The sequence below is a fragment of the Balaenoptera acutorostrata genome, chromosome 5, assembly GCF_949987535.1.
Source record: "Balaenoptera acutorostrata chromosome 5, mBalAcu1.1, whole genome shotgun sequence".
Taxonomy (NCBI): Eukaryota; Metazoa; Chordata; class Mammalia; order Artiodactyla; family Balaenopteridae; genus Balaenoptera; species Balaenoptera acutorostrata.
The window spans coordinates 123470371-123486503 of record NC_080068.1 but is presented as its reverse complement, the minus strand read 5'-3'; the positions used below and the strand labels follow the sequence as shown (position 1 = coordinate 123486503).

Sequence of the window (16133 nt, the reverse complement as noted above, 5' to 3'; positions counted from 1 at the left end):
GGAAAGAAAAGGGGCCTGAGGGCACTGCCACCCTAGGGCTGGGGGGCCCTTTGAGGGGCTCTAGGGTAGAAAAGGGTAGTTGCCACTCTGGGTCCCCCTGCCCCAATCCAGCTGCCTCTTTGAGAGGCAGCCCCCAAACAGTCTGAGAGCCTGGAAGTTGAAGCCCTTCCCTAGCCATTTCACAGCAGACCAAGGACTGCATTAGGGGGCCTCCAGACCAAGTTCCTGAGATAGTGGAGTTGTAGCCCTCTCCTGTCCCGGGGTGAAGGATCTGCTCTGACGTCCGCCTTCGGGGGCTTCCCTCCAGTTTACTGCCTGTGAGCCAGTTCTGCCTCTGCCCCTGAAGGCCAGAGGGAGAATGGTGGGGTGAGGGGAGTTCAGGAGGGGCCCCAAAGGCAACTCACTCTGCAGAACAGAGACCTTTTGTCAAACCCAAGCCCCTGCCTTAGAAATACATACTTTTAAAGAAAATTCATTAGAACCTTTAGAAAATTAGCTAATTCAATCCCCACATTTTCCAGTTAAAGGCACTGAGAATCTATGAAGGTTAAAGGACTCTCCCTCCCCCCACCTGATTCACACAGGGAATTAGCAAATATGGAACTGAACAGTTGTTGGAAAAATGACCTTTTATGGTTATGATAAATTGTTAGAGCTGTGAAGCTGAGTTTTTGGAGAAAACAGCAGTAAATCTGGTACATATGAGGGGGAGTTAACAGCACCCTGCTGTTGTGTCTGTGTTTCTCTTATTTGACTTTTTCATTTCTAAGGTGAGAGGACTTTCAAGTGTCATCACTGTGATGCTACCTTTAAAAGGAAAGACACCTTAAATGTTCATGTCCAGGTGGTTCATGAAAGACACAAGAAGTACAGATGTGAGCTGTGTAATAAGGCATTTGTTACACCTTCAGTGCTTAGAAGTCATAAGAAAGTAAGTAGAAGCCTTCCGTGAGTTTGAATGGATTGCGTATTTTAACCATACAGGCGTGTATGTTAATTATCATGTGATAATCAATTTTATATGACTTTATCAACATATTTACTCAAAATGACAAATAAGAAACCCATGATTGATACTAGCTCTTTAGCAAATGTCTGTTTTCTTCATTTTATCAGAAGAGAATATATTTGTCATATGAAAGCAAACCTAGATTTAGGTATGGACGCTACACAGTCCTAAACTATGCTGATAGATGGGTCATACGGTGTACTCGATGAATGGGAGCTTTTCGACTTTATACATTTTTGGATTAACGTAGGTTCCTTTTTTAAAGATATTGAGTGGAGCTTTAATAGTTTTATTTTTCAAAGCTAGTTCAGCTATCTATTGACAAGTTATTAGACTGACTTCTTCTAGGATTAGAGTGGTCCTTCTTTATCTTGCATCCCTAGGACCTAGGGAAATTCCTGGTACAGAACAGGGACTTGATAAGTATTTGCTCCACTCAAATAAAATGATGTTCATTACTGATGGTGTTTTGGAGATTATCTTATTTGTGTTATGCTAATTACCTCCAGCAAATCAACAGGTTATTTTTACTTGTTGATTAAATACATTTTAAGTATATTTTTTAAATAGCAGAATTCATATTATAACTAATGCAGTTGAAAGTTGTAACGCTGACTTCAGAAATGACTATGAAGTGTGGTAGTTCTCTGCTGCTCAGCGTGTCCTGCCTAGTGAATGTGAAGTGACTCCTGTGTTGTTAGGACTTTTATTTTGGTACCCGTCCTGAATACAGCTGTTTCAAAAGGGCTGAACTGAGTAACTTTCTTTTCTTGTATCTTTAATGCTGATTAATAATGATACTGTTTTCTCTTTTCAAAGCTCTGAATAGAATAATCTTTCAACTTTCTTTGATTGGATTACTTTTTCATGAATTTAATAGACTTCTGTTGGGTTTTAATCAATGAGGGAAAGTATAGTGAATTTTCAAGAAAGATATAGTTGTTTGTCTGCAATAACAGATTATCACAGAATATATTTTGCAGTGCATTGTTCATTTTTGTCTCATACATTTATCCAATATTCTCATAGTGATGTTTCCATGCTTTCTTACCATATTTAAGATTTTTTAGTGTTATATTTTCAATGTCTTTTAATACCAGCCAATCAAATTCTGTAGCTAATAATAATATATATTTTTGAATTAAGCCGAAAAGAACACTTTCATTATTTTAATTAATATTGCCGTAATGTCCTTTAGTTTGAAACTTACATTACTGAAGTACTATTAGTAACTGAGTATAAGTAGGTGAACAATGAAATACTTATGTAGCAGCAAAAGAAATCCTGTGGATTTTATAAAGATATTACAAATAACTTGGTAGTTTCCTGTTTGGAATAATCCCATGTTGTAATAATAGATGTATACAATTCCTAAACAACCTTATATTAATCAGGGAAGAATTACCATATTTTGTCCCTTCTGTCAGGGAGTGAGAAGAACACAGGTCTGTTATATGTTAAAATGTTACACCATTTCCTTTAAATTGAACCATAATGTGGACCATGGGAGTAACAGCTCTTGCTGAGGTGTAAAGAATGTATAACTGTTTTGTGTAAGAACTTGTAATGAAAATGGAAAGTTAAGTGCTGCCAAATGAAGAATCCAGGAGATGTTTGTTGTAGACAGTATCATTGGCTAGTGTGGCTGTTGATTAGACTGTATTCCTCAAACCTGAATGTAATATAAATCTTTTTCAAGGGAAAAGAATCTAAAGGACACTGAAGTTGACTAAGATATTTCATTTATAACTCTTTTAAAAATTACAAATATGATAGTGTATATCCAAATATAGATTATAATTCAAATATGAAAATTTATAAATTAAATATCAACCAATAAGGTTATAAACCAATTATATTAAAGTTAACAATTGATTTAATATGGAAGATGAGAATGTTTTGCTAAGTTAGTGGTTCCTCGAGGTTGTCGGGTTCTGACACAGTTACCCCACCCTTTTTTCTCTATCCCAGCTGGCCTGTCTTTCCTTTCTGGGGACACATGATTTTTAAAAAACCTTTCCTGTTCTTTCTGCATTAGCTCATGGCAATTCAAATAACAATACTTGCTAGCAATTTGCGTAAAAACACAGGCAAACTACAGGTCCTGGAAGTTCTGTTTTGTGACGGTGGTGGTAACCCAGATGATCCACTATATGCTTTTATTCATATTTAGGTTACCATTGAAGTTAACAGTTCTAAAAAGGGTCTGAGAGAATGTGCAGGTATCTGAAGTAATTGCCTCCTTCTCGTCCTTTTCCCTTCTCCTAAGTTTGAAAACCAATGGGACTTGAGAAGTAGCTCTGCCGCCTCATTTATTGGAATGACCTATTTTGATGTTGGTAGAAACACTGGTCGCCTGATGAGATTGTGAGACAAGTTGAAAACACTTCATCTGCCTCTTTTTTTGGGAGAGGTCACTCTTTTTTTTCTTTGAACTCTCTAACATTGTATTGAAACTGGCTTTGATGATACTCATTCGCCTTTTCTTGTGTGGTGGTTTTATGCCCAGGTTAAAGGTATTGAAGGCAGCAGTGATCTTTCAAATTGACTGTTCAGTTAACACCTGCTGATTTTAAAGATCAAATCAGATTTATATTCCTTTTTGCTTTGCAGTAAAATCAATCCAGTCTGACAAACATGATGCAAGTAACAGATTACTTTATTGAGATTAATTCTGTCCTCAAGCATTAAATACACACAAAGAATGTGAAAAATGCTTCTAAGGAAGTGTTTCTTGGCAGCAGTCAAGGGCAGCTGTAGCCCCATTTTGATTATGTGGTTTTGTTAACATACACTGGTTTTGTATAACTTAATCATTTTTAGATGGGGGCTCCATAAAGGCTTAAAATGTAAACTGCAGAGTTATTTTCAAATTAACACTAACGCATGATTCTGAGAGGTTTTTTTGAACCAGTGGGAATAACCATGATAAACTGTTTAAAATCTCATTGTGATATTAAATCATTTTAAAGGAACATAATCCTGGGAAAAAAAGGATTTACTGTTGTCAGAGACACTTAATCATTTTAACCTCATTCTTTATATTTGTTCTCAACCTTTATTATTCCTTTCCGTTTAGACACATACAGGAGAAAAGGAGAAAATCTGCCCATATTGCGGCCAGAAATTTGCCAGCAGTGGTACACTGAGAGTTCATATCCGTAGCCACACAGGTATGTAGATTGTAATCGGTGATAAAAACAACATAGAGAAATCAAATTCTTCCAAGAGAAGGAGTTTATAATTTTACAAAATGACTCCAAGATTAAGAATTAATCTTGACTGTTTTCTCTCTTGTAAAGTTTTATAGCATCTAGTTTCTTACTCTAGAAAAATTTTGAATAAGTACACTTTCCCAAACTAAGTTAAATATCTAAAGTAGAAACTGATTAATGTTTGGTTGTGAAATAACTGTGATTTACTTTATATACTATTCTAATAGATGGAATAGGGTGTAGCAGTTTTATAGAAGGCTAAGGGCCTCCTCTTAAAAATCCCTCCTGTAACTCGCATCAAATGTGGCCTTTTAAAATGTAGAAAGCCCTTGGAATGTGGCTTGAATGCTATAAGATTTTATTGGATGCAAGGGTGATGTGACCATAGTATCTGTTATGCCATGAATTGCTTCCTAAAGGGTTTTGTTCATTTCTTACAACTTCCTGTGTAATTTCTCCCATGAGAGAGGGCTGTGCCCTAGTGAAGGGTGAATGAACAGCTAAATATTCTTCAAAGAACTTTGTTGTATGTTTATCTGTATGTTTTATCTGTCATGTACAGAAGTTCTTGAAAAGACTTGAAAGAATACTCTTAATTTTGATAGCCAGATTATTGTGTATGAATCTTAAGTGGTTCTCAGTAGCTGGACTGTGTTTGGTAAACTGTGTAACTGGATTAAATTGCTGAAGCTTTTTATTCAAGAGCCGTAGTATCTGACTTTCTTTATCATTGTGTCCCTAGCTCCTAGCTCAGTGTTTAGCACAATAACTGTGTTGTGAATGAAGAAATGTTAGTTTAAGCAGGTCAAAGAATAATACTGTGATTATCATACAAAGGTGGAGAAAAAAGGGCAGCCATGCAGCATAATTTCTTATTTTGGAAATTTTCTGGCTAAAGCTGAAAAGCATAGGTCAACTTAGTAGTTGTCATCTTAGAATAGCCTCTTAAATACTTTCAGATGAAACATATAACCAAGAACAGATCAAGCATTATACATGATGGCTGTGGAATAATGGGCGCCCTAAAGAAGGAAAGGAGATCTTCTTGACCAGAAGTATCTAGAGAAAGTCAGGCTTTCAGGACAAAGTCCAATATGTGTAGCAGAAACAGAACACAACAAAAAGAAAAGTAGAGAGAAGCAAAAAGAAAAGGGCAGCAGAGAATCACGCTGAGGACAGGTGGACTTAAAATAGTGCCAGAGACTCTTAGCACCATGTCCTGATTGTACAGAAGAGGCAAGTAAATGATGAAGAGAGAGGAGAGAGAGCTCTGAAGTCCCAGGCCAGCCCCGGAACCTAATAGTGTAGTCTTTGACGTCAGTGGGCACCACTCTCTTCTGTGTATTGGGGGCCATGCGGAATTGTGGCAGACATGGTTAAGGGCGAGAGTGAAATCAACAGCCTTCCATTCTGGATCCGTAGTTCTTAGAAGACGTCTTTGTGCCACCCTGAAAATGTAACTTACAATTTGCTCCGCAGATTTTATGTCTGTATGTGTGTGCTTGTGCGTATAATTTGTATATGGAAGGAGGGCAGCTACGAGATGGGGAAAGTGTATTATTTCTGTGTATCATAGTAATAAGTTTAGAGTAATGCCCTGAGACATTATCATGTAATTGAATTATGGTTGATATAGTGTGTTTTTAAAACGTAGTGATTATTGTTCAGAATGCATTAAAACATGCATTTCAGCATAGAAAAGATGAATCCAATCATAGAACACTTGATTATTCAAAATAATTCCATCCTTGAGAATTCCATGTGCCTACATTTTATTTTACTTGTAGAGGATAGGCAGTGGAGAAGAATAAACTTAAACTAGTAATTCCTTCTAAAATTTTAATTATTATTGACTACAAAGTTGCAATAATAATAAGATTTTTTTGAGCTCCAATAATTCTCTGTGATAAAAGTATTAATAAATATATGTAGTTTTTTTGCTGTCATGTTATGTTCTATAGTATCTGTAATCTAAAGATATTTTTTAAAATTCAAATCTTTTTTATATGATCTGGTTATTTAAATGTTGTACAGGTTCTGGTTTATTGGTTTCTGATCAAGAAAACTGGCCACCTAAATTGAGACAACAATGCTAAGGCACAGTCAGCCAACATGTACGTTTAAATAAGTAAAGTAAAAATATAAAGGTGGCCTATGTGTTTATGTATGTCCACACAAATAGTTGTATAATTATTTATTTACAATTATTATTTACTTATAACTGGATTTTTCTGTTTAAAATCAGACTCATTTCATTTTCACATTTTACAATTCTTCTTTGAGTTATTTTGATGTGAAGCCTATGTTTTTGGTGACAGTTGCCTGGCAGCATGGCTGGGGCTGTATTTGAAGTGGTCGGTGTCAAGCAGCAGAGGTGACTGCGGAGACCTGGCGGGTTGCTGGTATCGGGGCTTCCATAACAGTCCTGGCGTGGATTTCTTTTCCTGCATGGACTAATGCTGCTTTTGCTTCTCTTTTATTCGCTTTGTCCTGTCCTCCAAATCATGTGCATCCATTCTCCCTTTCAAGCTGGAACCTGGCTCAGTGACCAAATGGGTTTATGTAGTTATTTTGCTTCTATGATGATAAAGCTCGCATTTCGAGTTCTATAAATTCACTTTTTCTCTCTTTATTATTTTTTCTTATGAAATCACGTGATTTAATTCAGCCCTTTCCCACACTAGGTTTAGCGATTTATGTTTGCGCTATAGGGTAACACAGGTACGGGGTCACAGCCTATTCTGCAGGAAACATTTAGTCATATACTGTCAGGGAGCACGCAGTGCAGTGGCGAGGACCCTGAGTGGAGATGGGGTGGGGAGGGTCAGGACACACAGCTGATGCAGCCCCTGAGGAACAGGGCCCTCTGGGTCATCGGTGCTCACGTTTTGGCCTCAACACTCCATATCATCTCAAAAATAATTGAGGACCCTGGGAAGCTGTCGTTTGTGTGGGTTGTGTCTGTAGCTATTTACTATATTAGAAATTAAAGCTGAGAACATTTAACAATATTTATTAATTTGTTAAAAATAACAATAAGAAACCCATTACATGTTAACATAAACAACATATTTTTATAGAAAGTAGCTACATTTTTCTAATCAGAAATAATATTGTGAGACGGGAGACATTGTTTTACATTTCTTTTGTTTTTTTTTTAATGTATTTATTTGTTTATTTATTTTTGCTGCATTGGGTCTTCATTGCTGCACGAAGGCTTTCTCTAGTTGCGGCGAGCTGGGGCTACTCTTCATTGCGGTGTGCGGGCTTCTCATTGTGGTGGCTTCTCTTGTTGCGGAGCACGGGCTCTGGGACACGTGGGCTTCAGTAGTTGTGGCACTCAGGCTCAGTAGTTGTGGCTCGCAGGCTCTAGAGTGCAGGCTCAGTAGTTGTGGCACACGGGCTTAGTTGCTCCGCGGCATGTGGGATCTTCCCAGAACAGGGCTCGAACCCGTGTCCCCTGCATTGGGAGGCGGATTCTTAACCACTGCGCCACCAGGGAAGTCCCTGTTTTACATTTCTGAAACTCTCTTTAATGTCTGGTTCAAGAGGAGACAGGTTCTCATGTCTGTTTCTTCATTCATCCTGCTGCAACATGTTCTTTTGATTGCAGAATTTGAAGAAAATCTGGCCTCACATAGGTATGCAGTTAGAAGAGTTCTTAACTAGCCTTCGTAAATAATTCTGGATATTATTTGTTACTATAGTAAAGCTCAAAAAGGGGTAGTTTTTGTTTGTTTTTTTTTTTAGGGCTTGTGTTGTGGAACTTAAAATCATCTCCGTGAACTTCTCTTATTCTGTCGCATTAAAATCCATTGGTGTGTCTTGCACTTTGAATGATCTTTTACCCATGCGTGATTCTGTAACATGATGCACAGATTATTTGGAAAATATTGGCTCACTGAGTTACGGGGATCCTCCACGTGTGTTAATGTCATCACCGATCTCATTAGGCAAGTCTTAAGTATTCGGAAGCCTTCAAGCACATGGTAGCATGTACAGATTTTCCAAAATTCTAAATTTGGCTTTGACTGCTCTAATTCTTATGTTTGGTAAGAAACACTTCCCTCCCTCCCTCCCTTCCTCCCTTCCTTCGTTCCTTCTTTCCTTCCTTCCTTCTTTCTTTTGAAATGACAGGCTTCTTTTATTTTCAAAAAACAAATGTTTACCAAATACCAAATCTGAATAACCATATTTTGTATGTCAGTCATTTTGTTTCAAGTAAAAATGGTGTTCCATGAAGAAAAGCTTGTTAGGTGAGCTCATGACTCAATCACACAAGTGCTTTTCCTTGAGACAACTTTAATATATCAATATGCATTACAAGTACTTATTTCCCATTTTATAACTAAGAATATTAAAATATCATACTCAAGAGTTAGGGTTTAATGAAATTAATAATTTTTACTTCATCAGGGCCATCCTGTTCCTGAAACCGGCATGTATTTCTGTTCTGAGTGTGTGGCTGTGAAGATGCCTGGTACCATCAGATGCCACTGTCTTGATCTGCCCCAAGGCCCAGCAGTTTTACCCACTGTTACTTGTGTACCATTAGTGCAAAAGCAACACAGTGTAAAAGGAAAATAGCATAATAATATTATTGTGAAAGTAGTTTTGACCATGAAGACCTCGTGAAAGAATCTTGGGGATCCCCAGGAGTGCACAGACCCTATTTTGGGAAATAATGCTCTAGAAGGACCACCTAGCCAATGATAAATGCCTAGGAAAATAGGAGTGTGTGTGTGTGTGTGTGTGTGTGTGTGTGTGTGTGTGTGTGTGTGTTTGGGGGTCAGGTGAGGTAGAAGTTGCAGAGAAGAATGTGTTGCCTGTGCAGGTAAGGATCCAACTGACAGAGACCATCCTGTTTAACTGACACCATATCTCTCATTTGATTGCTCAGACTGGTTTGGTTCCAACTGTTACTCTGTGTTTTGTGATAAATTCTTAAGCTGCTGCTGCTGCTTCTACTGCTACTGCTACTGAAACATGTTCATGTCCATTGTCATAGCCTTTGCTGGAATCTGGATTTTAAAAAGGCAGGTGATGAGTAGGAGGTGTGCCAACAGTGCACTTTTATAGGTGCTGTTTGCTGTTGGGTTGATATGTTACGTTTATGATTGTAAACAGAAAACCATTTAAAGCTTTCCAACTTTGGGCATATTTATAGATATACTGCAGACCTTACCTCTCAAATTTGCCTGCAGATAGAACCTTTCTAAAAGGTTATCCTACCAGTAAGCTATTTCCTGCTATTTGAAATCCTTTAGTTGGGGTTTTGGAGGAGTCTGAGTTATAGTGAGATTGCACAACTTTCCCCACTTAGAGAGCTGTCCTGCTCAGTAGAAGCGAGTCCCAATGTGTCTCCTCCTCTACCTTCCTCTGCCATGGGAGTCTACTCTGGGTAATGGAAAGGGCAGCACTTCAGAAACAACTAATTTGAATTCAAATCCTGACCTCCGCCACTTACTAGCTGTGCAGTTTTGAGCAAACTACTTAACCTCTCTGAATCCACTTTACCTCATAAGTCCTTTGTGGAGAATAAATTGAATCGTGTCTGTAAAATACTTAGTGCTGCTGGTTCATAGTATTAATAGATGGTCAATTAATTGTCATAAGTATAATCTCTGAAAGTCTTCTGTAATATTCCCACTGAAGACTACTTTTCCAAAATTAAATGAATCATTGAATTGTATTCATTAACATTGGGTGGCAAGGCTTTATTGAATGATGTAGTTTCCTATATTATCTCTTCCTCCTCTTTGGTTTTTCTTTCTTACAGGACATCGTACTGAGAATTTTATGTTCAATATCTTTCCTTTTCTTTCTTTCAACTTTATCAAGATCTTAAATTGTTGAATATGCTGAAACTTTAATAACTTAGTTTATAAATATAATCTGGATTAACTATTGATAAGGAACTAAGTTAACATCATGATGTCTGGCATAATCATGGAATTTTCTTAACATATTACCTTTGGAAAAATGCACTTTAGATGGGTATGTTCCTGATTAACTAAGCCTTTCTTTTTAATAAGTATTTAAAGGGGAACTCAGTTGGAAAAATTATTTTTGGTGGTATTTTAAAATCTGAACTATTATATGCCTCACTACTTTCTTTATTGAAATTAAACCATAATGACCTCCAGAATAATCTTTCACAAATTAATTGACCATATGACATCAAAACTTGTCCTTGGCTTTTAAAATTATTACTACCTTCTTTATTAGACATAAACCCTAAGTATGCTTGATTACTAAGTCCAAAAAGGCAGTAAGGTTTGTTTAAAAAATATTGTCCTGTTTCTTGAAGAACTGTTTATAAATAGCAAAAAATTGGAGATCGAGCCCACATGTCCAACATTTAGGAGATTGGTTATATAAATTATGGTATATCTATAAATTGGCATATTATATAGACAATAAAAATGATTGTCTAAATGTATATTAACATGAAAAGAAATGAGAATGATAAGTTACAAAATAAAATAGTATATTTTTGTAAGGATAAAACATTGTTATATTAAAGTCTTAAAGGTTAAATACTAAGTTAGTAACGTTATTTCTGTGTATTGTGAATATGGATAGTTTGAATTTTCTTCATGATTTTCTGTGTTTTCTAATTTTTCTATAATTTTCTTGTACAATAAAAATATTTAAAGTATATTAATCTTATATTATGATTATGCAGGTAACTGTTACTATCAGAACATTCCTGCTAAATTACTTACATGTGACATGTCTTTGCATCTTACTGTCAAATGGGCCAGCAAGAAGAAGTACGTAGAAAAATATATGTTGAAGAGAGAGAAATGAGAATAAGAAAGCAAATATGGTAATATTAAACCCAAGTGAGGGTATATAGTGTTCATTGCACGATTTTTCTAATTTTTCTTCATGTTTGAAAATTTTCATAATTAAAAGTGGGAGCGTATTATTTCAATGAGAACAATGGAATGGACACAGGTGCCAACTAGGTGCAGCTGAGCTCTGTCTCCTGAACATCCAGCTTCATAGCTCACGTCTTGTGTACATCTCCCTCAGAGCCTAGTTCTTTCAGCAGGGAAGACTATATTCTTTAAACAAAGCAGACTTTTGTTGTTTTGTTTTTTGCTTACAGTTATACTGTTCAGAGAGAACTCAGATTCTTCTGAAGAAAGCAGAGTATCGTTACTTCATGCTTAGTCACCTTGAAAAAGGAATTCCATGAAATTTGCAATTCTCATGGATTATTCAGAAGTTTTTTTTGAAATACTTTGGAAAGCATATGTATTATTTTATAAAAGAAGGTGTAAAGAACTGATGAGGCTCACCCAGTCAAGCTATTATCCTACTTAAAACTTTTCAGTGGTTTCCCCTTACCTTGTGCAAATGAACATCCCTTGCACTTGACATCCCAGGCTCCTTTACTGGGCTTCTTTCACTCCCCTCCAGTCTCCAATTAAATGTTACTTTCTCCCTGATGTGTTACCTGCCCATCGCTTCACTCCCCTCTTAACTAGGTTGGCATGCTCTATGGTGTACTTCTCTCCACACAGCACCCTTCAGATGCTGGCACTTTTTCAGTAGTTTGTAGATTCTCACTTCCTTAGGGCTGTGCCCATATCTGATTTCTTACTTGTTTACTATTCAGAGCACTACTTGGCATAGAGAAAGAACTGAGTGAATGTTTCTTGAATAAGTAAAAGTATCTACAAGTAGATTGCAGTACCTGTAGGATAGTGGGAAGGATACTGGCTTCATAGTGAGAAGTCCCAGATCTGAATCCAAATTTAATTGACCATAGAACCATTTTTTCATATAATACCCACAAAAATTTGTGGAATTCGCTTCGAGAAATGTTAACATCAAAGAATAAAATTGCTAAACTCCTCAATCTGTCAGCTGGGCCTACTCACAATGTAGTAAGCTTTTGCTTTTCTTTCCATTCTTCACCTCTTTGTTTCACCATGCAATTGGTGGGAAACAGATTGTATAACAAATAATAGTCAGTAACATCGTTCAAGACTTAGCTCACCAATGCATATAAAATTACGACACTTCAGTAAAGGAACAAAGAACAATGTTTAGCCAACCAGCACTCAAATTTACTGTGACTCCTTTTAGCTTGGAATTGCCTAGTTTTTTAAATTGTCATTAGAAAAAACAGAGAGGAATACTAGCCCTGACAAATTGCCCATCCATTTTGTTTGATGAATCAGTTCTATAGGAACTGGAAAGATTACAAACAATTGTGTGGTATATTGTAGTCTCTTGCACTATGTGGCCTCTCATCTACTAGAGGTTTTGAGGGCTCCCATTGTTTGGTATATATGAATGTCTCTTCTCAGTTATGATATTATACTCACTTTATCTGTTCCCTCACTAGATTCTAAGCTGAAGGGCAGGGCAGATCTAGCTCAGGTTTTCAATCAAGTTTGTTGAAGGAGGGAACCTTTCTCAAATATTTTCTAAGTTAATCCTTTCATAGTCAGTGTGGTGGGTTTCCAATATCATTCTCATTTTCTAGGTGAAGAAGCTGAGATTCAGAGAAGCAAATGACCTATCCGAAGTAATAAGATCCAAATCTTTTTACTTCAAATTCTGTTTTATTTTTGTGTTACCTCTTCTTTTTTTTTTTTTTTTTTTTGCTACACGGTTACATAGCTGCTACACAGTTGTTATTAGTACCACAAAAATTTTATAACTTTTCCAGTTTAAAAGATGAGTGAAATTCTGAGAGTATTATATTATTTCTGTAGTATGAAAATTGTATGCTTTAGAGCCAAATGAAAGGTGTTTTGGTGTTTTGATTTTTTTTTAAGCAGCATTTACTTGGTCATTTACTTCTGACTCATTTTTATAGTGGACAGTAACACAGAGAAAATGATGATTAAGTTTAGTTTCACCAGATTCTTTTTTTTTTTTAATTGACTTTCTTTTTAGGGCAGTTTTAGGTTCACAGCAAAATTGAGAGGAAGGTACAGAGATTTCCCCATCTACTTCCTCCCCCTATGCATGTGTAATCTCCCCTACTATCAATATTCCTAACCAGACTGGTATGTTTGCTATAATTGCTGAACCTACATTGACACATTATAATCACCCAAAGTCCATAGCTTACCTTATGGTTCCGTGTTGGTGTTGCACATTCTGTGGGTTTGGACAAATGTGTAATGACATGTATCGACCATTATGATATCATCCAGAGTATTTTCACTGCTTTAAAAATCCACTTCACTTTGTCTGTTCATCTCACAGTTCTCAACCCCTGGCAACCACTGATCTTTTTACTTTCTGCATAATTTTTTGTTTTCCAGGATGTCATATAGTTGGACAGATTACTTCTTTTATTTCTGGAAAATGATTATTAATTGATAGTTGAGCCTTTCAGTGAGATGGATGTACATTTGAATACACTGCAATGTGATGAGATTTTTATAGAGGTAATAGTCTTTTCATCATTTTCCCATTATGTTGAAGGAGTCAGTTTCACTTTGTTTTTATGGTATTCAAACTGTACATCAGTATCTGGGGAAGTCAGTTTTCTTTTTTGTGACATCAAATAACACTAAGCTTTATGAAGAAGAAACGTGATTTCAGTTTATGTTTCTTTCTTCCAGTTTGCCATTTGGTATCTCTCATCATGTCCTATTTGGTATAGTGACAGTATTGCTTTGTGTAGTGTTAAATGCAGTTTTCTGCGTGTTAACTTTCTTACAGCAGGCTTTATTTTATTGACTCATGGCTGTGGTCATTCTGTAAGTCGTGATCACTTAGCTATTGGATTACTACCCGTCTTTTAGTGCTGGAAGGGATCTTCCTATTTATGTCTCTGTTGTCTTTTTTTTGTTAATAGTGTTTAAAAACTACATTTTAAAAATCTCTCCAATTCTTTCATGTTTCGATTAATTTTTTTCCTTTACTACCTTAAATAACCAACCAGTTGTATCCTTGGTTCACCTTCTTTCTTCTTTGTCTACTGCCTCTCCGTCTTCTATTCCCATTGCTGCCATATCGTACTGCTAAGGTGAAGTATGGCAAAACTCTGGTTTTTCCATTAACATTGAAAATATTATTTGTCACAAACCTTGTATCTACCTTCTAAAGTCCACTCATTCTTCATAATTAGGTGATTAGAATAAGGACATGCATGGCAAGTGTGCACAAGACATCTGCTTGTATGGATTATTAAAATATAACAGTCTTCACTTTTAGAAAAGAAAGGAACTTCAGAAGTTTTCTAGTTCAAGCCTTTTAATTGAACTAATGCCCAGAAAAATATAATGATTTGCTAAGGTTACATAATTTATATGTGGTTCTTCTAGAACTAAACTAAGGCTTAAACTTTTTCCAGTATATCACATTGCTGGTATTTTTATTTCTTCTTCTTTACCATGCCTCCTAACCTTTACTGTTACTCTCGAACTCACCCTAGAATTATGTAAATTCCTTCCATAATGCATAACGTTAGATGATATCATGTTGATAAACAACCAATTGAGGATAATAACCTCGACTTGGAAACTTGAGAGTATGTAGTTTGTTAATTATGGTCTAACTGAGGTCTTTAACTCTAGATATGGAGAAACTTCTGCACCACAGAATCAACCGTCTATGATACCATATTATTTTATACCTGGTTTATATCCAGCGTCAGATCCTAGAGTCAGATTACAGGTTTTCAAGTTCCATTTTACTGATTTCCTCCTTGTATGAGCTATCATAAATTGCTTGACCTCTTCAAAGCTTAGTTTCCTCACCTGAAAAACAGGTGTAATAAAAGCACCAACTTCGTAGCCTTGTTTCAAGGAACAACTGAAAGTGTAGGCAGAGAACTCTGCACGGTGCCTAGCATGGTGTAAGCATGCTATGATGTGAGCTCTTGCTGCCAGCTGTGCTGTGTTTTGTTTTTGTTATTCCTACTTGTATTTAATCACAGGTATATTCATACTCCCTTAATATAAGGTCTGACCCTCTAGTCCCAGTGTCGTCGTCGTCATCTTTTTATAACCTTTAGCAGCAGCATATAGATCATCTCTAGAACACTGATGAGGGTTTGCCGTCAAACAGGCTGGTTTGGGGTGAGTGAGGGTGCAGGCACTGTGTGTTGCCATCATCGTTAGTGAAGGTGAATGTTTAGGTCTGTGCCTGGCAGGCAGCGCTGTAATTCATCATCCAGTTTCCTATGTTGGAATGACAGAGATGGCACTCTGCGGGTCAGCTGAAATAGTAGAGCATGTTCTCCCGGTGGTTTATAGCTTCTTAGGGTCAGTGAGAGCTGGGGTTAATTCCACGAGGGAATCCATGGACTGTGACATGAATTCCATCCGTCGTTCATAAATTATGAAAGAAATTCTAGGAACTGCTTTTGGGGTTTTAAAGCTCTGGGCCAGAAGGTTAATTACTTGCCTACAGTTCCAACCAGCTTTCCGTGTTAATAGATACCGGCTGTGTTGGCCCTTCTGTTCTAGGCTTGCTTGCACACTGTTATTTGAATGTAGTAATAAATCACTGTCTTAGGAAATATTTAATTTTTTAGTAACTACCTGTGATCATCTCGGAAATAAAGAATTGGTATATCATAGTTTGATAATACTTGGATTTTAGCCACTGTTTTTCCTTCTTCTCTAATAGTTTTTCTAAAGGAATTTTTTCATTCTTTGTAGAATATTTATCCAAAGTTAATAAAAACAGTAGCTATAAATAATTATAAGTAACTATAAGGTAACAATTACAATTAGTCATAAACAAAAATAAACAATTAACAGTCATTGTAAACACAAATGAAAATTTAAACATGTCTTTTCACATTTTTATAATTAGATAACCTCTGTATTTTGAGAGGGAATTTATTTTGCTATCTTTATTTTCTAAGTGGTTAATTACTAACGTTAGGTCAAATCATATATTCTTTTACCCACAGGTAATCT

General features: G+C 36.4%; 1 protein-coding gene across 1 annotated transcript in view; it reads left to right on the top strand.

Annotated features, from left to right (window-relative positions):
* PRDM5 (PR/SET domain 5) overlaps nucleotides 1-16133 on the top strand; it is a 201525-nt gene that overhangs the window by 124336 nt on the left and 61056 nt on the right. Inside the window, exons 12-13 of the mRNA XM_057547362.1 lie at nucleotides 771-931; nucleotides 4089-4182. Of these exons, the coding sequence (XP_057403345.1) occupies nucleotides 771-931; nucleotides 4089-4182 (255 nt within the window). The remainder of the gene's footprint in view (nucleotides 1-770; nucleotides 932-4088; nucleotides 4183-16133) is intronic.